General features: G+C 43.2%; 1 protein-coding gene across 2 annotated transcripts in view; it reads left to right on the top strand.

The window, feature by feature from the left end:
• RABGAP1 (RAB GTPase activating protein 1) overlaps window positions 1-25,560 on the top strand; it is a 74,432-nt gene extending 48,872 nt beyond the window's left edge. For both annotated transcript variants that reach the window (XM_018074139.2, XM_008931719.3), the window contains 13 exons: window positions 8,404-8,517; window positions 9,086-9,160; window positions 11,369-11,494; window positions 11,852-11,995; window positions 13,544-13,585; window positions 13,925-14,053; window positions 16,926-17,018; window positions 18,010-18,120; window positions 20,826-20,930; window positions 21,405-21,488; window positions 22,276-22,347; window positions 22,837-23,034; window positions 23,841-25,560. In XM_018074139.2, coding sequence (XP_017929628.1) covers window positions 8,404-8,517; window positions 9,086-9,160; window positions 11,369-11,494; window positions 11,852-11,995; window positions 13,544-13,585; window positions 13,925-14,053; window positions 16,926-17,018; window positions 18,010-18,120; window positions 20,826-20,930; window positions 21,405-21,488; window positions 22,276-22,347; window positions 22,837-23,034; window positions 23,841-23,963 — 1,416 coding nt within the window. In that variant the 3' untranslated portion in view covers window positions 23,964-25,560. The remainder of the gene's footprint in view (window positions 1-8,403; window positions 8,518-9,085; window positions 9,161-11,368; window positions 11,495-11,851; window positions 11,996-13,543; window positions 13,586-13,924; window positions 14,054-16,925; window positions 17,019-18,009; window positions 18,121-20,825; window positions 20,931-21,404; window positions 21,489-22,275; window positions 22,348-22,836; window positions 23,035-23,840) is intronic.
• The last annotated feature ends 2,175 nt before the right edge of the window (window positions 25,561-27,735 follow it).

Raw genomic sequence — 27,735 nt, 5'->3', positions numbered from 1 at the left:
TACTAGGGGTGTGTATGGGGCTGTGATCAGATCAGAGCACTGGGCCATCAGGTTTTACAGACTGTCTCCATGAAAGCAAACAGCCCCTCTTTTAGGATGATGAAAACAACCCATTTTGACTAGGAGAGAAGTGTCTTCCTGGCTTGTAGAGGTCAATGTCTCAATTCTAGTTGTTTTTTCCCTTCCTGTGCATTGCAGAGATGCCACTTCAAAAGACATTTCTGCAGTTAAATAAAGGCATTTAATACTAAAGTTATGTATGTAAAATGCCTTTGGAAGAGGACAGCACTTCAGAATTAAAATCCAATAAGTTTAGGACCAGGTGCAGTTGTATTTAGAGACAGAAACTGAAAGTTGTCGCCAGGGGAAACAAAGAAAGGAAACCCACTGGAGTTTGGTCAGAACAATGGGGTATTTAATTGGGGTCATTTTCTTTACAATGCACATTTTTTTAAAATGTGGAGTTTAACCTTCTTGCTTTTGCTTTGCTGCTCTCTGGAGGCAGCTCCTCTGAGCCTTGGGGCTGCTGCACCCACCCTAACGGGATTCCCTGCAGGCCTGGGGTGGTGGATCAGCCCCTCATTTGAGTTCAGGTAAAGTGGGGTAACGTCAGGCTCTGTCATGATTGTCTATCTGAGGTGTTCCAGCCCCAGGGAAATAATCTGGATGGTATAGTTTGTTTACTTGGCTTTTCAGGTTTTTTTTTTTCCTGTGACATCATTTTCTAGACAAATGAAATGTTTGCTTACGGAGGCAGCTTTGCTGCTGGTTCTCCACACAATACTGAGCTCTGTCACCTCTCAGCTCTTACTCCCATTGCAGAGTTGAAAACAAGCCACAGGCTGTGTCTGCTCTACATGCCTGTGGTGGTGGCTGCAGATGGAAGTGGTTGTGGCTCTTGCCCATTTCCCATTTGCATCTCTTGAGCTTTAGCAGTTAATGAAAATGTTACCAGAAGTGATGTTCCTGTATCCTGATCCAGCTTTAATTACAGCCTCAGGTGTTCTCCAGCAACCTGTGCAGGCAGAACTGACCCTCTAGCTGGTGACTTTGTAGTTATTTCAACTGAGAAACAGAAGTTGTTATTAAGGAGTCATCTTTGTTTTGTCCTGAAGCTGTTTTGGAGGAGTGTCACAATCCCTGGGCTGATCAAAGGCTGTGCAGGCTCCGCTCCAGGAGAGACCAGGAGGCATCAGGTCACTGTGGGACTGACACCTGTGCACGGGTTGATAACCAGGAGCTTTATTTGCTGAGAAGTTTTTAGAAATGCTGAATGGGTGCACATTGCATTGGACTATATTTAGAATGTGGGTCGAGGTAGACAAACATGTTTTGAAGTTGGTGATCATGGGGAGGGCTCCACCTGGGCAGTACCTGTGTGTGAGGGACCTGAGGTGGAGCACAGGGTTGAAAGGGGGCAGGGAGTCCAAACTACCTGTTCTGACTTCTTTCTAATTAGCAATTTGTAAGATGAGGATAACAATTCTGTAATTCAAAGCTTTGGCTTCTCTCTGATGGTCATTACTGGAGATCCTTTTGTTAAAAGGTGAAATAAATTCAAGTGACTCCTCGGAAGGATGAACTCCAGTCTTGCTGTGCATGTGCCAGTCATTCTCAGCGTTACAGAGAGCACGTGAGTCGAGCAATCAAATGCTTAATAAACCAAGTCATTACTTTTATGGTAAATTGAAAAAAGTTCTTCTGGGATTTCAGCTGTAAATGAATCCTTGAAAATCAATAATTAGATTAGTAAAGGATGACATTTTAATATGCTGGCAGGAATATAGAGGGATTTGTCAGGGGAAGCAAAACCAGACTTTGCACTAAAGTGGCTTAGGTATATTTATAGTGCTAGTGATTCTGTGTGTGTGTGTGGAATCTTTGGACTATTTTAATATAACGTAAGGCTTTGAGCTTTAGCTGACTCAAGTTGCTCGTTTTATGAAGTTACATTAGTACCACACTGTGAAGTATTTTTAAATATTAGCATTACTGAGTATTAAAAGTATTTCATAAAAACATTTTTTAAAACGTTTTCTGTAGATGCTGTCAAATGAATTGATGTTTAGTGTACAAAGAAGTAAAACCTGAGGGCTGTAAGGTACCTGTATGTTTCTGATCACCTCAGTTTTTGAGGGGTTAGGTATTTCTTGAGGTTAAATTGTCACTAAAACCTACTAAAACTAATGGTGCAGTTAATCCTTTCAGAGGACAGGAAGCAGCATTACCTCCAACCATGCTTTTGAACTGTCTGAAAGGATTTGCAATCATGTGTATTGTCTTGACAGACCTGTGTCTTTAGAAATGCTGTACAGCACAGTCTTTTGCAGGTTCCTATGCTGATACATTTCTCTCCATATGTAACCTTTGAAATCCAGTTTCTATTGTAAGTCGAGCATGTAAACACTAGATTCAATTTTGTATTCCTCTAATGAATGCAACAGGATGGAAACGAGTTTGCAACTGCTAATGATGAGCTTTTTTACTGTTCTTAATACTCGTGGGTATGTCTTTTCTTCAGGGATTTCGAACTTGTATTCGTACCTTTTTTAATTGTTTCTTTCACCTGCTGTTTACAGTTAAAGGCGAGCATGGGAGGCTGTGCGTGCATGTGCTTTTAGGTTGCTTTGCTGAACGAAACACAGTGGAGTGATCTCACTTTAAAACCTCTCTGTTGCCCAGAGAGGTTGTAGGTGCCCCGTCCCTGGAAGTGTCCCAGGCCAGGTTGGACGGGGTTGGGAGCAACCTGGGCTAGTGGAAGGTGTCCCTGCCCGTGGCAGGGGGTTGGAATGAGATGGGATTTTAAGGTCCCTTCCAACTCAAACCATTCCATGATTCTGTGATGCTCATTTTTCCTTGTGTCCCACCCGTCTCCTTGCGCCTTCCCAGTCCCTGGTACAGCAGAAGCCACCAGTTGTTTGGTGCATTCTGTGGAGATCTGACCTTTGTCAGAGGGTTGTTACAGGAGTTTTGGGAGACAGTCCAGCTCCTTCCACCAGTAGTGTTCCAACTGGTAGTTTTTCCCTGAGTGTCAGTGAGAGGGCCAAGAATAGATAAAATCACAGGTAAGAATGTGTATGTGTGTGTTTGTAAGAACCTTGTGCACCTTTTAATGCTGGAAATTGTTTTGTATTAGAAGATGAGAAAGAGCTGTGAGTGTGAAACCCCTGCTAGGAGGAACCACAGGAAAACATCCACCAAAGCAGATTAGAAAAGCAAACAGGTGAATTAGAGCCTGTCCAGCCCTTAAGAGTCTCTAATGCTGGTTCAGTTCTGACACAGTGGGGACCATGGGGGTCTTGGGGGGCTCCTCCATAGTCCCTCCTCTCACTGGGTCTGCTCTGGTTTGTACCTGCACAGGAAGGGGGATGGTGAAGATGGGTGTTTTCATACAAGGCAGCTGAGGAAGAGTTATTGTTGTGGCTCCAGAATTGCCTATTTTGTACCAACTCAGAACTGTTGTTAAAATACAGGGCAGAGGGGTTCTTCCACCCCGTCCTTTTAATAGACATTTCTGTAGCTGATTTTTCAACGAAGACTAATAATAAGAAAAACTACAGTTGAGCCAAAAATGACAAATGTTACTGATTTAAAATATTACTTGCATATTTTTAATTATTAAATGGAACTAGATAAATCGGAAGCATGTAAATATCTGATTCTAAATCTTTGCATAACTATTTCCAAGAGGTAATTTTGCTATGAGCTATTAAAACTCAAAGAAATGTATTATTCCCTTTGAGGTGGTCTGTACCCCAGCTGTGTCATACATCTGTTGGCTTGTTCCCTTTTTGCTGTAGATGTACATATATATATATATTTGTGTACTGTGCAGCTGTACAGTCACTGCCATGTTGAATTGATTGTTTTAAACTAGGTATATATGTGTATTTTACATATGTGTGTACATGTCCCTCCAAACAAGCAATTGAACACGGCAGTAGCTGTACAGTCACAGAGTTTAGGGCTTTGTACAATATGTAATTTTAAGGATGTCAGTGTGGTTCTTAGCGGATTTTATAAACACTTTTCTGAATCTGTTATCAGCACTTCCCATCCTAAGAGAAACTGCACATTTTTCAGTGATTGTTCCACTGGTTACATTTTTGTCTGCCATTTGTTCTGGATTGATGTAATCTTGATACTACTACAATTTCAAGGGCTGTTGACGCATTTCACATAGCCTAGGATTGCCTGTTCTCCAAATATATGGATCATGCATCAACAGTACTAAGTAGCCTTACTGTTTGCCTAAAAGCCTAGCTAATTTATTTAATATTCTCTCTTTAAAGAGAGGTCTCTGGAAGGGGTGGCATATTTTAGGATGCTCCTTCTCTTTAAAGGGAAACTCCGAATTGACTCTAGCAGTACTTGTTGATCAGTGATATTATTGTAGCCAAAGGATGCATGGGTGGTTTAATAGGAAGTTTTTGCTTCAAGTTCCTTGATGAAATGTAGTGTTCTACAGAGCTGTGTGAAGAGTGTAGTTTTTTATTCTGAAATGCACTTGTACACTTTATTTGAAAGGTCTGAATGGATCATAAATACATTTAAGAAATAAATGATACGTCACATGTTTTCACGTCTTGTCCCGGATGCCTTCTGTGTGTGTGTGCTGGTAAAGGTGTGTTCCTGGGGACTGGGGGGGGCTTTTCCCTCTTCTCTTGGTAGCTCTAAATAGCCTGGCCCGTGTGTAGGTGGCAGGAGCAGGCAGAGCTTGCAGCCTGCCCGTGTCTGTGCTGGGTCCATACGTGCTGGAGGGCACTGTGGGCAAACTCCACGCTCTGATTTTCCTGTGGGAAACTGGAGCCCTAAAAGGAAACGAACAGAGCGAAAGGGCTGGATATCACAAGGGATTCACTTTTATTTTTAGAATTGCACTATATTGCCATATTTGGCCTGAAAGTATGCTGTATCAATGCACTATTGTGTCCAGTTGCAGTTGTCTAACCATTCCAAATTTGTCTAAATTATTCAGGTTTTTTTCCACAAATACTGTTTATCTGTAAATGTTCTCAGTAAGTGCTGACTCCAGGTAACTCTTCCATTCTGTGGGCAGCATTCCTCGTGGGAAGTTAACAAGTACATTACTCTGAAAGTGGGGTTTGTGATACTTCCTTAAGGTCTCAGTAACAGGTGTAATTCCTCTTACCAAACCCACCTCCAGCGGTCTGGGCGAACACAAATGCAGGAAATGCACTTTGTGTAAAAGTCAGTGTAAATATTGCCTAATGAAAGTAGTTTTGGGAATGCCATCAACCCACAAAATAGACCAGGTGGCACAGTGTCCTGCCAACACTGAAAATAGCTATCAAAAGACCTTTTAATATTTCTGAATGTGCTTAAAATGTACAGATCTGCTCCAAATAACTGATCCCCATCATGTAACATTACCCTTGCTGCTGCCCAGGAAATTTGCAGGGGTTTGACTCTTTCTGCTTGTTGGATGTGCTGGAAGCTGCCCCTGGTTTGGTGGCTCTGGGATGGCCTGGCTGTGCCTTGCAGCAACACACCACGTGCTGATCTGACCCTGGGCAAAGCAAGGAAAATTCCACTGATGGATCCAGTCTCCAGACCCTTCCCACAGTGATCTCTGCCCGTGTGACAGAATTCTTGCCAAGTCGGGGGAACCTTCCTAAGGAATAATTGCAATGTGGAAATGGATCCCATTGTGGCAAGAGTGAGAGTCAGGCACAGCTTGGGTTTGTGCTGGGTGTGTCAGATAACTCACCCAGTGAGCAGAATTCCACATTTGGAATCGTGCTGGGGGTTGGGGCAGGAGGATCTAAAGTTTGGACCTCACCATTTTTCCCTTTTTATGCTGTTTTTGAAGCCATCCTGTGTTTACCCCATCCCATCTCTCCAGGAGCCTGGTGCACCAGGAGTTGATCTGTGGATGATGAACCATTTCCAGCAGGCAACTCCCTCTGTTCTCTGGAGATCTCTTATTTCATTTTCTATCACCACAGATCTTGTCCCTTCAGCAATTCTTTGCTGCTGCTTCTTCATCCTCTTGGGTTTATGTGGGGGATTAGGAGGAATAAACCTGAGCTGCTGAAAACTGCAAGTAGATCAGCCCCAGGAAGAGGTTCTGGGATCTCCAGCTCTTCCATGGCTCTAATTGTGCCTTAAGCTACAGAAAAAGCTGCCAAAGTAACACAGTCTCACTGGGAAGATGTTGATCAAGTCTGTAACTGCATGATATGGTTTGCACATCCTGGGATGCTCCCAGGAAGATGGCAAAAATACAAGGAAAACATCTTTTAAGTGTGACAAGTTTAGGAGGTGGGAACTAATGTGCTTTTCTATACAGACTGACAGAATAGATGGGCTTTTCCCTGCTGGACTGTGTCCTGGTTTCCATAATTACTCACGTAGTTTCTGTTTAAATCAGCTGGAGAGGAAGGTTTTGGTATAACTGCCCTAATACTTTAAAGTGCAGCAAAGAGGGGGAGGAAAGGTATGTTCTGAGTCTGAGCATCTGCATTTTCCTGCTTTCCTTCAGAGCAGCAAACTGTCATGAGAATTTTAATCTTCACTACACTTGCCTGAGTTCTCATGGCTGGTTTCCATTCTGTTTTCTTTACTACTTTCTTTTTCTTCCTGTCATTCTTAGCTTTCTATTTTTCAATCCCAGTTTGTGAAGGGTGTGGGTTCAGAAGGGTTTCCTTCAGTTCCCAGTCCCCTGAAAGCATGAGAAATTGCCCATTGAGCCAATTCTCACAGCAAGGTATAAAAATAGGAGTAAAGAAAAGGTTACACAATGCTTGGATTGCAGCAGTTTGTACCAATGGGGAGATTTCAAAGCCACGGTTTTTGGAAAACATTTTTTAAACCTTATCATTTCCGTTGATTTTTCTCTCCCCAAGCTGTGCTTCAGCTGCAGGAACTTGAGTTACAGATTGCTGGAATTGTACTGAAACACAGGAGTCAAGTGCTGACCAAGTCACGCAAAGCCAGAGAGGCCACTAATTAGTTCTCTTTAGCCATAATGAGTGATTTGTTTGAGAAACCTCTCTTAAGAGTTTCCAACCAGATGCTCTGGTCTCTGCTGTTAAATAAGTGGATTAAAAGGCAAGTGGATTTGAGGTTATTTTGCCATTGCAGCAGAACAGGTGACACTCAGGAAACCCCCTTGTGTGGTACCAGAGCTGCTGGCAGTGAGCAGCACCTGAGCTCCTGCAGAGAATTCACTGCAAGTCAGCCTTGCAAACTCTCCAGAAACTGAAAGTTACCACTAAGACTGTATTCACATGTTGAAAGTTTTCAGGATTGTTTCTGAGCAGTCTTTTTCTCCTTGCAAAACATGCTGAAGCCAACAGCCAGCCATTAGTGTACTTGTCTTTGACTTAAAAGATAGATGTTTATATGAAATTTATTGAGCACTGGATTTTGTTTGTTTCTGATTTCCTTTTAATGAGACAGACTCTTCAGCACGTTAATTATTATCAAATTGGAATGCTGAACAGTACTTTTGATATAATTTCCCAAACAATCTGGTAACTTGATTCTAATAGCAGCGTAATGCTTTCCTAATGAAATGTCTGTATTAAGCCCCAGAGAGGAGCATTAACCTTGGATTAAAATCAGAAGAGAAAATGAAGCACACTGTGGTAATTTTGTTGTTTGCAAAATCCTTTTGTGAGGAAAAAGAACTACAAGCTCTGTTGAATGATCTTCACACTGATTACATTGTGTACTTTTTTTACTATCTTTTACTTCTAATCTTTTTCCATTTGCTACAGAAACGTGGGTTATTTGGGTAGAGTAAAACTTTTTCTATTACTGTTCAGCTTTCCAAGTGTCCAAGGCATCTGAAACTGCTGGTGTCAGAGTGGTGTGGAGAACGAAGTTCCACCTTCCTGAAATCCCTGCTCGTGATTGTGTTTTACTGAGCAATACTTTCTGGGGCTCATGCTCAGATTTCTGTTTTCTGTAGTTAAATTCTGAGGAGGGGATGCAGAGTGGTTTCTGAGCTGAACCTCAGGGACAGGCTTTGTGGACAGCAGCTGCTTACAGTGGACTGTGACTCCCTGCAGTGGGGAGATAAAAGGAACGTGCCTGGGCAGCACTGGGGATCAGGAGTCTCCAGGGAAGGCTCTGCATTGCAGTGGCCTGGAACACGTGTGTGTGTGTGTGTGTGTCTGTGTGTGTGTGTGTGTGTGTGTGTGTGTGTGTGTGACCTGCCCCTCCCTGACCCTTCCCAGATGTGTTTAGGTAACCAAGTCTATCCAGACTGTCATGTGGAGCTGCCAGCCTGCTCTGCTGGAGTAGGCTGTGTTTTGTTAAATTTAGAACAGTGCACAGAACCCAGTGCCAATCTTCCAACTCTCTGTCCTAGCATTTGTAATTTATATTCCTTTGATGTGTTTTAATTTACATATTGTGTTCTTTTTCTAACAGGAGTCTCCACAAGACAGTGCCATCACCCGAGACATCAATCGAACATTCCCTGCTCATGATTATTTTAAAGATACTGGGGGGGATGGCCAGGACTCCCTGTACAAAATATGCAAGGTATTCTTTAAATTCTTCTGGGCTGGTTTTGGTAACTTGCATTCAAAGGATGTGACTGGTAGCTGAAAAGAATGTGGATGTGTTACCATTGCCTGTCATGGAGACAGACTCTGGCCCTGGCTCACTCTGGTTTCTCACCATAGCTGGTGATGGTGCCACTCAGACAGGAGACATAAAGCCCTTCTGGATTCCTGAACACTGAAGTGTTTGGTGCAGAGACTTCCCATGATTCCAGACCTGTCAACCTGGATCAAGCTGGACAAATTATGTAACTGGAGATAACTATGTACCTCCCATAAATGTTATAAAGCCACAGACATGCACTGAGGCTGCTTATTAACAGGAGGAGCTCGGCAGGAATGGACAGCTCACTGCATTCAGTTGGCTGGAGTTGTTTAGGCTTCCAGCACTCTTTTATATTCCTGGTCTTCTTCCTCTTCCTAATGTCCCTGTGGCACCTGTTTAGAGGTGAAAGTTTATGGAGCTGTGTTCAATGCAGTGTTTGTTCTGTTTTCTTTGTGTTTGTAGCCTGAGACAGATAGAAGTAAAGTCTTGATTCTTTTTTCAGGCCTACTCTGTCTACGATGAAGAGATTGGCTACTGCCAAGGCCAGTCGTTTCTTGCTGCTGTGCTGCTGTTACATGTAAGTGCTGGGGTTGCCCTCATTTGTTTCAAACTGAAGAATAGTTATTGCTCCACTTTGCCTGGAACAAACTCCTGAACTAGTGGAGTTGCAGGACTCATATCCACTTGTGTGTTGGTCAGTAATAACGTGATTTTAGACAGCGAAGAATGCATGGTTTAAAGCCTCCTGTGGTGTTTGTGAGGACTCTGGTCTGCAGTCAGTGTTCATTCCCTGAGTTCCTGTTCCAGGACCCCTTCCTTCAGGGCTGTACTCACCAGCACCAGTAGACATGGAATTTGTGTTTAAGACAGCACTGTAAATGTTTTTGTTACAGGGTTTCAAGGTCAGATTTAAGCTTTTTAGAAGGTATTTTTACTGGAATCAGTCAGAAATATGGATGGTGATTGCCATGTCCTGTATACATGTATATATATACGTATATATATGCGTGTAGGGCATTGAGGGGATGTCAGTCATAAGGTCTCAGTGCAGACTGTGCTGCTTGTGGGCTGTTTCCTGTAGGTCTTTGTGCTCCTTGGTTTCAGAGGTTAGGGAAGGATACAATAATATTTTAATATTTTTAAAAGAAACTATATTATGCTTTTTTAAACTTAATTGCTGTTGATAGAAGTGATCTCATCAGCGTAATAGCCTTTAATTGCTGGTATGTTCAGAAGCTGGAGAGAGATTGATGGTTCCCGTGTGTCAGGAGCAAAAGTTTTAGATTCACTCGCGCTTGGGAAATAGGAGAGGATTAGAAATCTGTTCAAATTATTTATAGACTGCTCTGGTTTAAAGTAACGTCTGCTTTTTGTCAGTGTTTCTATTGCAAGGGGGAGCTGGAACTGCAGAGCTCCTAAGCCCAGTTGTGCTCTGAGGTTCCTTTTCCCAGCTGCTCTTCAGTGCCTGTTCTGCCACAGAGGGCTGAGCTGGAAGAGTTCTCTGCAGTTTGGTGGAAGGGGAGGTCTGGTCTTCAGGGGAGGACTCTCCATAGTGTTGTAAAGTCAGTGGAGGATATAGAAGAGATTGTAAACTCCATTCTTGTGAAACAAAAGCCAAGTGTTCAATGATAACAACCTTTTAGTTCTTCGTAACTGTAATCTGCAATATTTACTTGACGAGCAATTAACTCTTAATTTCCTTGCTGAACCATCGAGAAGGGCAGCACTTCCTGATATGAGAATTGAACACTTTTATTGAAATAGATGTGCTTTCTTTCAGCTTTTTCATTGTCATATCTCCATTTTTTTTAATATCCATTTAATTAGAGAGACTCACTGTCATGAGTGAACCATGTGTTATTCCAGAGTTCTCCCTTTAACAACAGTTGTGGCTTCTGGGATTCATGTATGCATTTAAAAAAGCTAAATTTCTTTTTCTTTGATTGTCTTTGAAGTCAGCCTTTGGAGTGTGGCTGTTGGGGAAAATAAATAATAAAAACAAATGTTGCAGAAAAGGAAATTAAGTTTCTGTGAGTCTTTCACTCCCAGTTTGGAATGTTTCAGCAAAGTTTTCAGTTTTAACAAACTCCATCTGCAGATTAATAATAGAATACTTGAAATGGATGTTCTGTCCTTTACAGGAACCAGGAACTGACCCAAAGTCAGACTTGTCTACGGAAATATGAAAACTGAATTTTGAGGGCAGGGAAAAATGTCAAAACACTGATGAGCTTTGAGTGTTTCTTCAGTTTTTGGCAGGAAAGGGACATTGAACCTTCCCAAACCAATGCTGAGTTGGGATAGGTGGAATTTCTATTGGCACTTACTGATCTCTCTTATTTGGGCCATCTAATAAATAAACACCAAATAAATAATGTCATTGAGAAAGGTAAATATAAAATTAAGAATAAGGAAAAGATCCTGTTTAACATCCTTTAGTAATACTGCTTCTGTCTTATTTATGTAGCTGACAGAGGGTTAGGCTGGTCAAAATCTGACATGATTTGGAACAAAGACACCAGGAAACTGCTTTGGTCTTGATGTCTGGAAGATGTATTTTGAGTGGAGTGATTGAGAGGTGGTTTATTCCACAGAATAAGACTGCAATGCCCTTGGCAACACTGAATGTCATTTTGTGTGTTAATATTCTTGTTTACCCTCAAACCGGATTAAAAAGTGGTGACAATTTATCCTTTCAGCAAGAGGGAGGAGAAGGGAGGTGCAGCCAGGGGAGCTGATAGGAGAGGTTTGAATGCTCTGTGCTAAATGATTTCCTCTCTCCCAGATGCCTGAGGAGCAAGCATTCAGTGTTCTGGTCAAAATCATGTTCGATTATGGACTCAGGGAACTTTTCAAACAGAACTTTGAAGATTTGCACTGCAAGTTCTATCAGCTGGAGCGCCTCATGCAGGTGGGGCTGGGGCCTGGGGGTGGGTGCTCAGAGCCTGCAGACCCCTGCTGCTTGTCTCAGACTGGAACAGTGCTGGTCACCTCACAGCAAGGGTGGAGAGGTGGCTCTGCTGGGTCAGCCAGCACTGGCTGGGTCTGCTGAGCCAAGTTACAATGTCCTGGTGGGCATCCACACCTGGACAAGCCTTTGGTATCCTTAGGAGGCCCCTTGGCATGTCAGGAATGGTGGGTGCAGAGCCCTGCCTTGCTGCACTGATTGTCACTCTCCCCGACTTTCCTCTGTAATTTGGGATTTCAGCTGCAGTCTGAATAGTCTAAATTAACTGACTCTGTGTGTGTGTGTGTGTTTTATTCCCAGGAATACATTCCTGACCTGTATAACCACTTCCTGGACATCAGCCTGGAAGCACACATGTATGCTTCCCAGTGGTTCCTGACCCTCTTCACTGCAAAATTCCCTCTCTACATGGTCTTCCATATTATTGACTTGCTCCTGTGTGAGGTGTGTGTTATAACTGCAGACTTGCACAGCTCCCAGCTCCTGACAGTTTGTCACTATGTTCATGTCCTTGTTACTATCTGTTCTGTCAGAGCAAGGCAGGTGATATTTTTATGTACAGTGTTATATTTCTGCAATGAAAGAAGTCCTCAACATTTCAAAGATTCAAATTAGGAGTCACTATCTATTTAAAATATTATAATCTCCTATTTCCTATAGCATTGCTGAATCTATGTGAGATGACTCTAAACAGTGCTCATGGCATAAGAGTTAATTTAAAAATATGTGGATTCTTCTCTTGTTACAGTGTATTATACACAATGAGAACTTATTTTTTTCCTAGAATATTATTGCATGGAGGCCATTGGGTATAAAATTGCCCAGCTAACTTTCATGCTGGGCAACAAGCTTGGAGCTCTTTTTTCTGGGGAAACTTGAAGTCTCTCTCTGTTTCACAGGATATATTTAGAGAGCAAAGTTCTTTACATGGAGATTTTGTCTGCAGTCATGTTTAGAACAGTGTATTTGGTGCTGTGCTGGTAAGCAGTGTAATTAGAGTCAGTGCTTATTAACATCAGTGAACAAATCCCATCTTGCACTGAAGCATCCTTGAGTTATTTAATGATTTGCTGGGTGACATTACACATCCATTCTTCCTTGGATCTGCAGTTGTTCCTGTGAAGTGGCTTTTCCTTCACTGAAGGGTTCCAGCATTCATAAACCTCCTGGTCAGTGTTCCTGCCCTTTCTCTGTGTCTGCTGCTTGCTTTGTCCATGTGCCAGTGGAATAGGAAGCAGCAGATGGTATGGAGAAAATGAGTTCTGTTTGTTTAGAAACACATTTTCAGTTCATAAATAGTAAATGTGCTCATAGGGAAGTTTTAAGGGTTTTTTTAATCGTTGTAAAGTAATAGTGAAAGAATAATTAGGTGGAAAGAAGAAAGACAATCCTGAAATAAGATGAGCAAAGTGTCACAATTACCAAAGGGACCCCTGGAGAAGGTGTGTGCTACTGCTGACTATGGGAACTGTTGATGTTTAATTGGACTATATCAATAAAGCACTGTAAGGAGTAGTGGCAAAGTAGATGCCGTGGGACTCGTCCTGGAGTGAGTCACTTTGTTTTTCATGACACAAATTGTCCCAGGTTTGGAAGATGAGAACTTGATGTGTTGGTGTATATATTGTTGCATTTGAATTGGTGTTTGCAGAAGTTGCTATATGAAAATTAAATTATCTTGAGCTGGCCAACTAGTCATTAAAAATAAATAAAGAGCACAACAGTGCCTTCATCGTTTCAGACTAATGAGGAGACAGTAAAACTGTGTTAATTGTTTTGCTCTCTGTAATGGCTCTCCAGTAAAGACACTTTCCCAGTTGTTTGCAAAGTCATTCTCTGGGCCTTTGATTTAAAAGAGCACCTGGTTACATGTGTATCCTGGTTTTCCTTTTCACAGAAACTAGACAAGCAACAAAACCCACCAAATAAATTCATACCCAGGCTTGTAAACACTGAGAAATTAATTTGTTTTGTCTTCCTTTTTTTTTCCAGGGAATAAGTGTTATCTTTAACGTTGCACTGGGATTATTAAAAGTGAGTATACAATGTTACTCTGTGGTTTATGCATCATCGTGAAAACATGAAGAATATAAAAAATTAAGACGCTGTTTACAAAAATATGATGCTTTCTTTTAAGAAACCAACAACTCCCTGTGTTACACGTGCTGTGGTCTGGCACATCCTGTGCAGGACAGTGCTTTTTTTGGGGGGTGAATAGAAGGTTGCAGAAATAGAAACAAGCACTCTTTGCAGAAGGTTAAGAAGCAGTGATGTTTTGAGAGCTTTCCAAAACTCTTGCTGCTTTATTGTCTCTGGGAAATTCAGCAGTTGTACAGAACGGGCTTTTTCTGGTGTTTGTCTCCCTGTGTGCAGACCACCAAGGATGATTTGTTACTGACTGACTTCGAGGGGGCTCTCAAGTTCTTCCGGGTGCAGCTGCCCAAGCGGTACCGCTCCGAGGAGAACGCCAAGAAGCTGATGGAGCTGGCCTGCAACATGAAGGTGAGGGTGCTGGCACTGCAGGCACTCTGGGGACACCTCCTGGGTCCAGCTGTAACCCAGCAACTCACTCGTCCAAATGCAAATGCAGGTTAATTGGATATGGTTGTGTAGATTAGTTTTGAGTTGGACACACTGGTGTGGTTCAAAGTATCCCCTCTCCTTCAGATTCACCACAGGAAATCTTTGCAGCATCAGCGTGGAATTACACAACTTCCACAGCATGTTAACATCCAAGGCAGCTTGGGATCCTGATCCTGGTGTAGTAGCAGTGTGGATACCAGTATTCTGCACAGAGTTCAAGCATATCTTTTATGAAACTAGTGCAGAAATTACAGAATAATCAAGACTAAAGCTGTTTTATCTCCTGACTCTAATTTAGCATTAGCCACAGATTAAATGTTGCACATGCCTCTGGTTCAGATCCCTCAGGCACACGGTGTGACTCCTGGGGGTGGTCCTGTGCAGGATTAAGAGCTGGACTCGATGATCCCTGTGGGTCTGTTCTGTCCAGCATATTCTCTCATTCTGTGATAATAAGTACATTTATCATTTATGTTCCCAAATAACAACTTGTTCCTCTTCCCACTCTGCCAAAATTCCCTGCATTCCCAGTGCTGTGTGAAGTGGCACAAGCAAACAGTCTCTGAGTGGACATGGCAAAGTTGTCCACAGCTTGTGGAGTGCTGTGAGGGTTGGGGGGATTAAAGGGGAGGTTATGGAGAAAGCACAGACAGCACTGCTGGGCTCAGCACAGGTGCTGGACACTTCTGTATCACATCTGATGGAAGTGCTGCACATATTGCTTTCCTTGACCTAATACATAAGTCCTTTGCTGTCAGTAGAAATCTCCAGCTCTGTATCTGCAAGTGTTTTTTTGAGCAGAAAAGGGCCTGATGTCAAAATAAATAATTTATAGGAAGGGAGAAGTAGCCTGGCTAAGGCATTGTGATTAGAACAGCATTCTGCTGAAAGGAGGTCAGCAAAGGATCAGCTGGAGACAACACTAGATTCTTAAAGTCACTCATCATTGTTGCCATCAAATCATGGAATCACAGAGTGGTTTGGGTTGGAAGGGACCTTAAAGCTCATGTCATTCCACCCCTGCCATGGGCAGGGACACCTTCCACTAGCCCAGGTTTCTCCAAACCCCGTCCAACCTGGCCTTAGACACTTCCAGGGATGGGGCAGCTGCAACTTCTCTGAGCAACAAATGTTAGCAGAGTTATATTAGCTGCCTCCTGTGCCCCCAAAAAACTGTGATGGGACTGCAGTGTCCATTTCTGCTTCCTCTGACCGTGCAAACCAAGAATCCTTCCCAGGGCAGGGATCCCTCCAGGCCTCCAGTGCCTGGAATTGGTGACAGTGGCAAATCTTCCCAGGTTCACCTGAAAAAGGCAAACACTCTTAATGGCCTTGGAAAAGAAGATGAAAGTACAGTGGTGTGTCTGCCTTCCTGCTCTCTTGCATGGCTGGATGCCTGACTTGTCAAGATCTAACCTTTACACAGCTGGAGATTTGGGGTACGACACCCAAAGACTTGGGCAGTGTTAGAGCAGAGGCAGAGCAGGGAGATAATCCACTCAAGGTTCTGCCTTCACTGTCAGGGAAGGGTTAATACTCTGGGTGGGTGTCTGGGGTGCTTAGTAAGAATAACTCCTGCAGTTGTGATGTGGTTGGAGCTGCTCCAGGCAAAGGGGGTGGCATCTCCAAAAGGGCCATCCTCGTCCCAAGGGCCGGGAGGTGCTTCTGGCCAGCCCTCACTAGAGGGAGCCTGGCCACCAGGTTTCTGCAGCTCCTCTCCAGGAAGGCTGTTAATGATAAAACCAGAGAGAAGAGAAACCAAACACGTTTTCCATTCTCCCTGTCGTTTATGCATGTAAAATTGAGCCTGTTTCTCAGACAAGGGTTTTTTCAAGAGGAAACCATAGCCATTTATTTGGGTTACTGAAATAATACTAAAGGTTTAGTAGCAACTTTTAATGCCAGAGATTTCGTTTAGATGCACAGTGAGTGGGATGTGAAATGCTCACAGTGCTCTGGGCATGGTCCCTGTTCTGAACCATTGCAGCACATGGCCCAGGTGACACCAGGAAAGGTGCTGGGTAGGATTTGTTACAGCCTCCCTTGTGTTCCCTGGCCCTGTAGGACTTGAGCACTGGGCACAAAAAAATAATGAATTCAACATCACCTTTCTGTCCCTTCTCACAGAAGGGGAAACTGGGGCCTGAGAGAGTCCCTTTGCTGGTGTTGGTGTCCATGGGAGCCCAGGGCAGCATTCCAGCTGCCCAAAGCCCAGAGCAGCACAGGACAGGGCTCACATGCCTCAGAGCTGTTGCTTGTGTAGACACCTCAGCAACCCAGGGCCTGGGCTGTTTTCTGCTGAGCTTGAGTGACACCAGCAGAGATGTCAGCTGAGCCTGCACTTGCCCTTTCAGCACTTGCAGTCTCATGTTAAAGTAAACCAAATACCTCTGTGTGATGGTAAATGTTACAGCTGAAGAAGCCTCTGCATCAGACCAGTTCAGAAATTAAACCTGGCTCGTGGGGTTCTGTTCTGCTGAGCCACTGCAGTGTGTGGAGCAGCAGAGAGCTGGGCAGCACCAAGGGAGAGCTGGGGCAGGATGCTCTGGGTGCCTCTGGAAACCTTCCCTGTATTCCACAAAAGGATGAGAGGCAGAGATGCTGCTCTCATTGTACTGAGTGGAATCGAGGTTCTGACCATCTCTGAGGGTTTGACACTCAGAGCTGGGGGAAGCCATGAGCTGTGTTTTGTAGAAGGCAGCAGTTGCCTAAAGCTGGTATCATAACCTTGTGTGAATTGTGTTCTTTTATTGATGTTCTGGGCAGGAACTAATGGGCTGCTTTAATTTAGATTAGCCAGAAGAAGCTGAAGAAATATGAAAAGGAATATCATACCATGAGAGAGCAGCAAGCTCAACAGGAGGATCCTATAGAAAGATTTGAGGTAACATTTACCTTCTCCAGTCTGATTTAACAAACAGGAAATTTCTATTCCTATTTTGACTCCTTTCTTTTTTGACCTCTTTTTGTTTGGTGACCAGTTTGGATGCAACAGGGGAATTGGCTCCCTGAAGGGAATCTTTCTCTGTACTGGCAGTGTTAATCAGGATGGGGTTATTGTGAGCCCAGCTTTGTGCAAAAAAAGAATAATATGAATTTATATTTGGGGTTGCAGAAGTGTTTCAGTAGAGCCTGTTTCTAGCACTTGTGTAACATGCCAACTGCACCAAAACCCATGAACAGAAAGGAAATGCCTAATTAATTCTAGCTCTGCCTTCCATGATTGCAATCCTGCCTTTTCTCCTCTCCCTAATTTCAAATGAGGTATGTTACAGTAAGAATATAATTTTATGAGTAGTGTACTTATCAAATAAATATAGGAAGAAATTACACATATAAAGTTATGTATGTGTACACATACTACAATAACACACACAGACATATAAATTTATGTATTTTAATCAGAAAAGTTTTATGTAAACTGTTTAGTATTTGTCTCTGTGCTGGGAGTTGTAACAGGAGGGAGAAAATAGAGTGTTTTTCCCAGGATCCTCTTCTCTCACCTGTTTCCAGCATGCAAATTCTATTTTGAGCCAGGAAAAGCAGCACTTGCAGGAAGCGCCTGGCAAGGTATCGATGGCAGAATGATACCCCTCCCATTGCAGGCTTCAGAAACATTTCTGTAGCTCAACAAGTCATAGCTGAGCAGAGTTATTTATACCTGGTTTCTTCTCAAGGCTAATACTATATTTATTTTATATTTATAGTATGATTAACTAGTTCTGTCCTCAGGGAATGTCATGCAGGTAGAGTTGTCTTTGCATACTTCAGGATACCAGGCTGGCTTTTGTGTGTAAGCACAGTAGGCTTGGTGTTCTAGACACAAACATCTGGGAAGGCCTTTTTGTGGATCCCTGTTGTCTCGTGTCCCCCAGAGGGAGAACCGGCGCCTGCAGGAGGCAAACATGAGGCTGGAGCAGGAGAATGATGACCTGGCACACGAGCTGGTGACCAGCAAGATCGCGCTGAGGAAGGACCTGGACAACGTAAGATGTGTCTGTGTGCTGTCTAGTGCAGACAAGGGCTAATTCCTTCTTGCTGCTCTCACTGGAGAGGAGATACATGGAGTAGTTTTTATTTGGGTGGGCCAGGATTCCTTCCTCCACATCCTTGTTGCACACTGATGATCAGGACACAGGACTGGTGGCTGAAATACTGATGAGTGTGAAAAGCATTCTGAGTAATCTGAGGGAAAGGAGAGCTTCTGAGCCCGGACTTGGGTAGTTGCCTTCTTCTCTCTGTATGTTCAAAGAAAGTCTAGCAAGAGCTATGCCAAGTCTTTGAATTGTCACAGAGACAGTAACATGGATGCTGGATTCTCTTTTCCTGGGATTTTTATGAATATGATTTCACAGCAGACAGGCTTTGCAAAGTGCCTGATAAACTTGAAAGGCTGAGTCTGTCTGGCTTGGCATGGCTCAGGCTCTCAGGTACCTCGGGCAACTCTGAGAACGCTGTTGTGGTTCCCATTTGGCTGGTTGGAATCTGCCCCTGTGAACTCCCCCTCCTGGGCTCTTTCCATGTCAGGAGAGCTCTGAGGAGGAAATGTCAGGTTCGCTTTGGGTTCCAGGAATTTTTTTTCAGCTTCCTGTCCCATTCCCTTCTTTACACATTCACGTTTGGGAGATTTTATTATTTTATTATTTTGGGAGATATGCTTATTCTCTTTTGACAGGACATGCAGAGGCAGAAAGGTGCTGGCATTTCTAGCACATGGCAGGCTGGAGCACATTTCGTGTGTCTGCTGGGGGAGGTGAGGGGAAGAGTTCAAGTGCTCGTGTTTTGCCATTCTTGTTCTGTACCAAGATAAGTGCATTTCTGAAATCTCAAAGGAAAATGACTTCTGAAAGTCATACAGTGCAGGAGTTGACAGGCTTTCAAATGTTCCTGTGTATCTGCCTCAGAGAATTTAAGGTTTCCCACGGCCTCCTGGAAACTTGCTGTTGGAATAATGTTCCTGTCCTAAATGTTGATGCCAGTGGGTGATTGTTGCTCTTGCTGAGATTTGGTTTATGACTGTCAGGTTTATTACAATTACTGCTCTTTGGTGTTAAGGTGTGTGAATCAGGAAGCAGCTTTTCACCACGCTTTGGTGTGTTCACCTCCTCCTGCCTGGGTTTTTCCCCTTCATTAGTGAGGCTTCCAGAAGGCTCTACAGGCTGCCCAGCACTGGCACTCAGGGAGTGGACTCCAGCAAAAAATGTCCTGAAGGAGCTTTTTCTACCAGTTTTTAAATGTTGTTTGTGGCTGCTTGAGCCTGTATGAGACACAGTTACACTTTTACATTGTTTTGTTTAAATGGAGAACTGGGAGGGGAACAAAATCAGACAAAACCTTTGATATGCCTCACTGGATATATGATAGTCTTGTCTTCAAAGATGGTAAAGGATGTTTGGCAGCATTTGGGTTATCCCCAGGGAGGACATAGGTAGGTTTGATCCTACTTTAGGACCCTGATTAATTCTTTTAATTGGATCCTGAAATAAGTTTCTTTCTGCCAGCCCAATGTCCTGAAAGGGAAGTACCGAAGGACATTGTTTAACACACCTTTTCTAATGCCTTCATGGCATGTCTGAAATCTGCAACCTAAAAGATCAAAGCAAAGCATTTGAAAATACAAGAATTTCCTTAATATCCTTTCACTAGACCAGAAAATAGGCTTCATATTTCTGCTGTGGTTGGGCTCCCACATCCCAGTTTGCTTTAACTTTAAAACAGCTTAAAATCCATCTATAATGAAAAGATGTTCTCTTTGCCTTTGCCATCTGTTTTAAAGGATCAGCAGGACTTTTAAGGGACTAAAATTCACTTTTTGATTTTGTTCCTTTGAAGGGAATCGGTACAGCTACTTTCTGAAGATTTTATATATCAGTTGAGTTATTGATCTATTTTTATGTAGAATCCATACACCTATTGGGAAGTGCTGTGTTGTGTGTGTGAGACAGGAAGAGGTGTCTTAACTTTGCAGAGTTTTTAGTGGTTTATAAAGAGCCTGAAATTTTTCAATAACATATCTTTGTTCTTAAAAAATTGCAGTAAAAAGGGATTGTTGGTTTCTGGTGGGACATTTCTTTAAGGAGGCAGGAGAGAGGGACCTGGCTCTTATGTTTGCCTTGGTAGCTCAGCTTTTTCATGCAGTATTTTCTGGGTGACATAAGAGATGTATGACATCCCTTGGTAGGTGCCATAGAATTCTGGGGGCTTTTTAAACCTTCTAGAGGCCTTTTTCATTAATTCTGTTTTCTTTAAGGTTGAATGTTTGCAAATTGAGCTTAGGTCTGAGCTGGTTGTTAGTCTTTTATCGATCTTGCACATTGTGAGCTGTGCTGTGCCTTTGGTTGTCTTCAAAATGTATTGGTCAACTTCCAGTCTGGATACAAAGAAAACACAACTTAATTCTGTTATTGGATTTATTTGGAGCAATCCCTACTCCAGTTTTGCTAAAACTAATCACTGAATTCAAGAAGTTTTGGAGTGATGGGATGTAAGTGCTGTTCACTAATTTTGATTTGTTGATGCTTTGCCATTGCAATGGTAACTTTTAGAAAAATAACTTTCAGAATAAAGTTGTACTGTTTTTAATAACAGTGAGCCAAACCTTAACAAGACTGACAGGGCTGCACTCTTGGCTCTGTGCTGGTGGAGGCACAGCAGGGAAGCCCCTCAGTGCTGCCTCCACTCTGTGTTCCAGGCAGAGGAGAAGGCAGATGCCCTGAATAAGGAACTGCTGATGACCAAACAGAAGCTGATTGATGCAGAGGAAGAAAAGAGGCGCCTGGAGGAAGAATCCGCTCAGGTTGGGGGCATTTCTGCCATTTCCACTGTTCTGTACAGTGCAGAAATGATAAAAATAACAAGTGACAAGTGTGGGAAGGGCTTAATGTTCTAAGTCATGTTTGTCCCTCTTCTGCGGTGTGAAGGACGTCAGCAGAGCAGGATTTGGCACTTCCCTGCCAGGTGCTTCGCAGGGTGGGAATTGTTCACTCGGAATCACAAAGGCACAGGCTGTGCCAGGGCTGCTGCACAGAGAGGCAGTGCAGGACTTCAGCTGGCAGCACTGTTCTAGTGCTTCCTCCCCTTCACCAGTCCACTGTTCTGTCAGTGATGGCCACCAAAGCCCAGCTTTTCCTTGCCTCTGTGGAGCTGAGCTGGGCCATTGCTCCCTGGTGTAGAGCAGAGCAGGGAGGTTAAGGAGGAGGAGGAAATACCACCTGGGTATTTTTCAGACTATAGCCATATAAACCCTTTATTTTCTTTTTCTTTCCTGCAGCTGAAGGAAATGTGTCGTAGGGAACTGGATAAGGCAGAGTCAGAGATCAAAAAGAACAGCTCTATTATTGGTGACTACAAACAGGTGAGTACAACCTCAGGGGGATGTGGTTTGCTACCAAAGTGCAGGACCTCCCCAGGTATTTTAGGAGATTTCGGGAAGTCAGTGTGATCTGTGCCATGCATTTGAGGAGACATGGGAAGCCTGGGGTTGGTTGTGCCTTTTCTTTTGCTGAGGTGCTGGTGTTGGTGGTCAGTCCTGTCTGCCCCTGATGTGGGTGTTTGTACTTGATCAGTCACCACAGCCTGACCTTGTTCAGATGGGCTCCTGTGGATCAAAGGTTCACCTCATCCACAAAAACTTCTCTCCCAGCTTTCCTTTTTCAACAAGTGGTAATAGCACCTAAGAAATAAAAAGAAGATGCCATTTTCCTTTCAGAGATTTCCTTTGGTTTTCAAGCTCCCCATCACAAGGTATCAAGGGAACACATTCATGTATCTTTTTAGTGGGCCCATAACAGGTTTCAGGGAATGAATTAGGTTTTTTACTACTCTGTCTTGACGGTTCTTTTATCCCAAAGGCAACAAAAAGAGCCATGTTATTCTTAACCTTTTCTGGCTCCTTTAGCAAGGCCAAACTGCTAATAACTTACATTGAAACTGCACCTTTTCCTGTGGGAATGGAAGAATATGTAGAGAATGGGAATACGAACAATGGGACAACTTAATGCAGCATCCCAATTTTCCTGGCTTTCTAAGAGTCCTCAGACTATCCATGTTAATATTGCAGTAGCATTTATTTGTACTTTAGCATTCATTTGGGAGGAAATTTACATTTATAAATGGTCTGGTAACATAATTTTGCTTGTCAGATTTGTTCCCAGCTGAGTGAGCGACTGGAAAAGCAACAAACAGCAAATAAAGCTGAAATTGAGAAAATACGGGTAAGAGACCAGAGAGATGCACAGTCTCCAATGTTTCAGTCCCTTAGCAAAATCCTGCCAGCAAGCACACAATTTATTGCATTATTAAAATGGTGGCTGCAAGACAGTTCCTGTAGATAAAAGAGAAGATTACAAGGGGGAGGTCTGGGAGAAAAGATGAGTAGGTGTCATCCCTGTCCTGCTGTAGTGGTTACAGGATAATGTTGATGCTGGGCAATAATAACTGTCAGTTTTTCTGAGGGGTCTTTTTTTTTCTGGAAGAGATTCTCTGACTATCTTTTACCTTAAAGTAACCTGGGGGTGGGACAAAGCCCATTATTGTAGCCAAGTAACACAGCAGTTTGCAGAGCCCACGAGGTGGGGGTGGCAGGAGTTCCTGCTTGGCTGTGCCTGCCCACAGGTTCCCATGAGCGATCCCCCTGGTGCAGAGGCAGGAAGAGGCTTTGATCACATGCCCAGCCCTTGGTTCACACCCAGGTGTTTGTTTAGCAAAAGGTGGATGACTGCGAGCACTGCCGGGAGTTCTTCAACAAGGAGGGCCGGGTGAAGGTGGCCAGCACTGCCAAGGACGGGTCGGACGAGGACACGGACGAGGAGAAGGAAACGCTGAAGAACCAGCTGAGGGAGATGGAGCTTGAGCTGGCCCAGACCAAACTGCAGCTTGTGGAGGCGGAATGTAAAATACAGGTAATGCTCTGGAGGTTCCTTCTGTTGTCTGTACAGAGCGTCTGCATTCCTAGAAAAATGTGTGTGGGAACTGTGGAGGGATTGGAACAGAGCCTGTTGGTTGAAACTGTAACCTGCTATTTCCTGCCTGTGCTATTTAACCAAACACTGGGGCTGAAACTCGGTGTGTGCAGACAACATAATTGAAGTTGCACGAACTGTATTTACCAGCTCCTCCAACTTGCAGACATCTGCCTGTCTGCAGTGCAGCACTGACTGCCTGATCCTCTGCAACTGCTTGGAAGGGATCCAAGCTGTGACAGAGCACTGAATCACACACTCCTTTATCTCGCAATCAGTGTTAAATGAAGAGCTAACATGTGACAAATGTTAGACATGTTTCTTAAAACACGATTGGAAAACACTCCAGGTACTTGAGGTATTTGTGTAAAAAATGACAACGTTGTTCTTTTAGCCTAAAACTGGAGTGTCAGTGCTGCTTGTTCACAGAAAGGTAAAAATTAGTTTGTAGAAAGTCCACTTCCTGTGGGAGTAGCTCCTCCTCAGATGGGAGAGAATTAAAGGGTTTGGATGTACTGAAGAAAGGGGAATGTTTCACTAAGGGCAAGGACACAAGTCTTGTTTTGCTTTTCAAAGCTTTTTTTTCCTCTCTTCATTGGCTTGTTGTGCTGCTTTTAACTTATGTAAGACTGGTTTAACTTCTAAAAGTGGCCAAGAGGTTGTAGATGTCCTAGAGCCTTCTAAGTTTGACTCCTATAACCTTGTACTGTGAATGCATAACAAAATAATTACTCTTGTGTTTGCAGGACTTGGAGCACCATTTGGGTCTGGCCCTGAATGAAGTACAAGCTGCAAAGAAAACGTGGTTCAACAGAACAATAAGCTCTATAAAAACAGTGACTGGAGTCCAAGGAAAAGAGACTTGTTGAAAAGCAGTTCTGTCAAACACACCTTTTAACACAACACCTTTTGTTGCCTTCCTTGGCCAGATGTTTAATTCTGTGACATGAGAGGACCAGAATGTAAATAAAATAGAAACACAGCATGTCAGGATTTCAATAGGTCAGTGATAAAGAGGATGGAAACACGGGAGAGGTTTTATTGCTAGACATGGGATGTTCATACTACTGATATTTAACAGGTGATGTAGCTAGATTGAAGCTCTTCAGAGAAACACTCCATTCTGCGTCTGGCTGGAGGCTTTTCACAGACTAGGTACGAGAACTTACCAAACCCTAATTGTTAAGTTTACATATGATAGGTTTTTTTACAGTTATAACCTTTTTTAATATTTTATTTGAAAGGAAAAGTGTCACTAACGAAGTAAAAAAAAAAAAAAAAGGAAAAAAAAGGAAAAAAGGAAAAAATGCAACAAAAAAAGACAACTTTATCAAGAACTACATCAGTGCCAGAAAGCAGTCCCCAGAGGTAGGAAATGGAGAGTAGGAGGTGACATGTTTTGCTTTATGAATGGGGATGATTTCAGCATTCCTGTCGAGCAACCCCACTTTGTTTTAGTAGATGTAGCATCCATCTCTCTGTGTTTGGCATTTCTTTCTGTTACTAATCAATTCTATGCAACTCTGGGCTTTTTTGGCATGGGCAGCCAAACCAATCCCCCACCGCAGGCTGGGAGACTTGTGGAAGTGCTAGACAAGAATAATGCGAGTTCTTGGCGAATTTCCGTTTCACTCGTGCCATGTTGTTCATCCACATATCAGCAGCGTTCACCCACCCCCCCAGGACTGCTCCAGAGTGCTAATGATGTGGATGGGCTGACATGGAACCGAGTCTGTCTGGGGTCTGTCTGGTTTCTGTTCTGTTCCTGTTTGTTTGTTTGTTTTTACCCGGCTGTAGCAGGGCCTTCTGCGGAGCTCCCCCGGAGCTTCCAGGTTTTAGTTTTGCACATAGGTATGAATGGGACAAAGAAACAATAAACTGAGATATATATGAGGCAGAAATCACAGCGTGGGTGTAGCTGCGAGCATCTCTAGCTGTCCCCTCTCTTCCCTGGGAGTTCCGAGGGGGTGTAGGTCGTTCTTCACGCTCGATGCAGTTGCACTAATAGGTGCTAAACGTGCTTGGAGTCCTTATTCCTTGGATTGTATTGAGTTCTCACCAGAAAGCTGTAGAATGGAGTTTTGCACCTTGTAATTTTTTAATTTATAATGGTTTGTGTTATGCTGAAGTATCTATTGCATCAGTGGATAAATTTTGTGTGCAGTGTGAGTATAAGCTGGTAACAATAAGAGGCACTGGTTTGTATATAAAGATATTTGGTTTATTTTGTATTTCTACCTTTTTCTTGTTTACTGTACTAATGCTAGCTAATGTACTCTGTAACTACGGGATAGAACATGCTATGTCCAAGCTTTTTTCCTTAACTGCATACATTATCCCTATTGTTTAATACCAAAAAAAAATACTGTAACTCCATCAATATTAGATGCGTGGACATTGTGGTAGCATAGTTGCAGTGTGTATACTTTATGAATTGAAATATAAACTAGTAAAATTGTATAACTATTTTCTTGTTTCATTTCATTTGAACAGGAAGTTAATTAAATATTTTGCAATATAAAACTAATTCTCTTCTTAAAGTAGAAGCAGTAGCATCTGCAGGCTTCTCCAAGACTGAAACTATAGTCATGCTGCAAAGGGCTTTGCTAAAAAAGACTGCGTGTTCTGAGTGCTGCCAACACTGGTTTATATAATAAAATCTAGGGTTTGCTTTGAAAAAAGAAACTGCAAAATGACCTTGTGCAGCTTGAGACTTGTGACTCAGTATTTCTCAAACATGCCCAATTTAGAACATTTTTTTTTCCCATGGCCCTCCAAATTCTGCTTGAATCTGCAAAATAGATGTAGGCAAGCTCTGCTTATCACCATCAGCACCACATTCCGTGGGGTCATGTGTGGTTCCCGTCATCCTCCCCAGGATTTTTAGCTGCACGACTGGAGGGTGCACTAATTGGGTCACGGGGCAGCTCAGCTCCCCAGCTCCGTGTTCTGCAGAGAGAACAAGGAGTGAAAATGCATTTTTGTCACCAAAACGACTAAAGGTGACTGGGGAAGCAGCCCTGCTCTAGGAGGCTGTTGTGGTGTCACCTTTCCAGCCCTACTTTTGCTTTAAGAGAATGGTTTTATGTGGCTGTGCGTGGTCTCTGCTGCTTTGTCTTTCCCAGAGGGGCATCCCTTGGTAAGGTCAGCTCTGCAATTTCTCTGTAATTACAACTTTTAATTAAAGTTTAAAGGTAAGTAGGGAGAGGAAGAAACAACCCAGAGCACTTCATTCACTTGTCTTCCTCAAAGGGACTGGGAAATAGTGTAAGGGTGTACTTTCCTCCAGAACTGAGGTACTTAGAGGGAGGGGAAAGCTGCTTTATTGTTCAGATTTCTTCCACTCTTTAAGTAAACATTACCTCCAAATTGCAGGCAGATATACTCCCCATTTTAGTATGGATGTGGGACATACATAACTGCTTCCCAGCATTTCATCCGAAATATTTCACAGGCAGCTTCCAGCCATTATGGATTATTTTACATGCCTACCTGAAGGTTTTTGATGCACAGAATTACCAAGGTGTTTCACTCCATCTAAAATATCCACAACTAATCAAGAAAAATGGATCCTGTGCTGAGATGTGCATCTTTTGAAGCACAATTACATGGAATTACACAAGGAAGCAGGTCAGTTTTAAGATGAGGAAATTTGCAGATGTTCAAAACTATGAATAGGCAAGGTAAAAAACCAGGGCCATTGAGTCAGAGCTGCTGTGAAGCACGAGTGTTTTACAGCCCTGTAAGTGAAAAGAAATGAGTGTGTTTGGCAGCATTTTTGGCATTAATAAGATGGTTACTTGCTGGTAGTCAGTCACCCTTGAGCTCACATGTGCCTCTAAGCTGGGTTTGAGCACTGAACTGGGTTTAATCCCCTGTGCCCCCGGCTCCAAATGCTTTGTGTGTTTGTGCTGTATCACTCAGTTCCGATGGGCTCAGTGTGGGAGATCCAGTGTTACAATCTCATTTGTGTTGCAGAACTTCTTGGCTGCTCAGGGTCCGCAGCTGGAAGTGGATATTCAGGATCTGTCAGAAAGTTTTACCTTTAAGCATTGCTGGTAAGCCGTCTGGAAATTTATATAACTACCTCCCTGACTTTTTTTTAGCTGCCCTTCTTATCCGTGGCAGTGATATAAAGTTCCTGTTATCAAGAGGAGGATTTCACTCCATCTGTTCAACAGCTTGGCTCGCATTCATCCAGCCTAACTTTAGACACTTCGGAGATGCCGAACGTTAAGAGCTTAATCCAGGGAGGTTTTCCAGCCCCGGGTGGGAGCAGGGACAACACTGCGGGTGGATCACCAGGGCTTGTGCCGGTGCCCTGATGGATCAGGGAACCTCGTGTGAGCCAACAAACTCAACCGAGGGTCCTTCTAAACTAAATAAAGGAGCCACCACTGGACACACTAGGGATTACTTTCTATTTTATTTTTTCCTCCTTTTTCCTCCATTTTTTTTATTGTGTGGTATTTTTCCTTCTGTATTACCGACGACTATCAAGGTCTCTGCCTACAAAAGCCTTCAGGGCTTTGCTAGACTTTACTGCTGCATGTCCTAATGACTTTGAGGAATGAGGGTTTGTTTTGCTGCGTTTTCAGCATGCTAATGAAGAGGGCAGTGGAATCCGGGGCTGAGGGCGTT

This window comes from Manacus vitellinus, unplaced genomic scaffold, assembly GCF_001715985.3.
Source record: "Manacus vitellinus isolate BGI_N305 unplaced genomic scaffold, ASM171598v3 scaffold_27_pilon, whole genome shotgun sequence".
In the NCBI taxonomy this organism is placed as follows: domain Eukaryota; kingdom Metazoa; phylum Chordata; class Aves; order Passeriformes; family Pipridae; genus Manacus; species Manacus vitellinus.
Note: the sequence above shows the minus strand (reverse complement) of the source record. Positions and strands in the feature narration are given on the sequence as shown.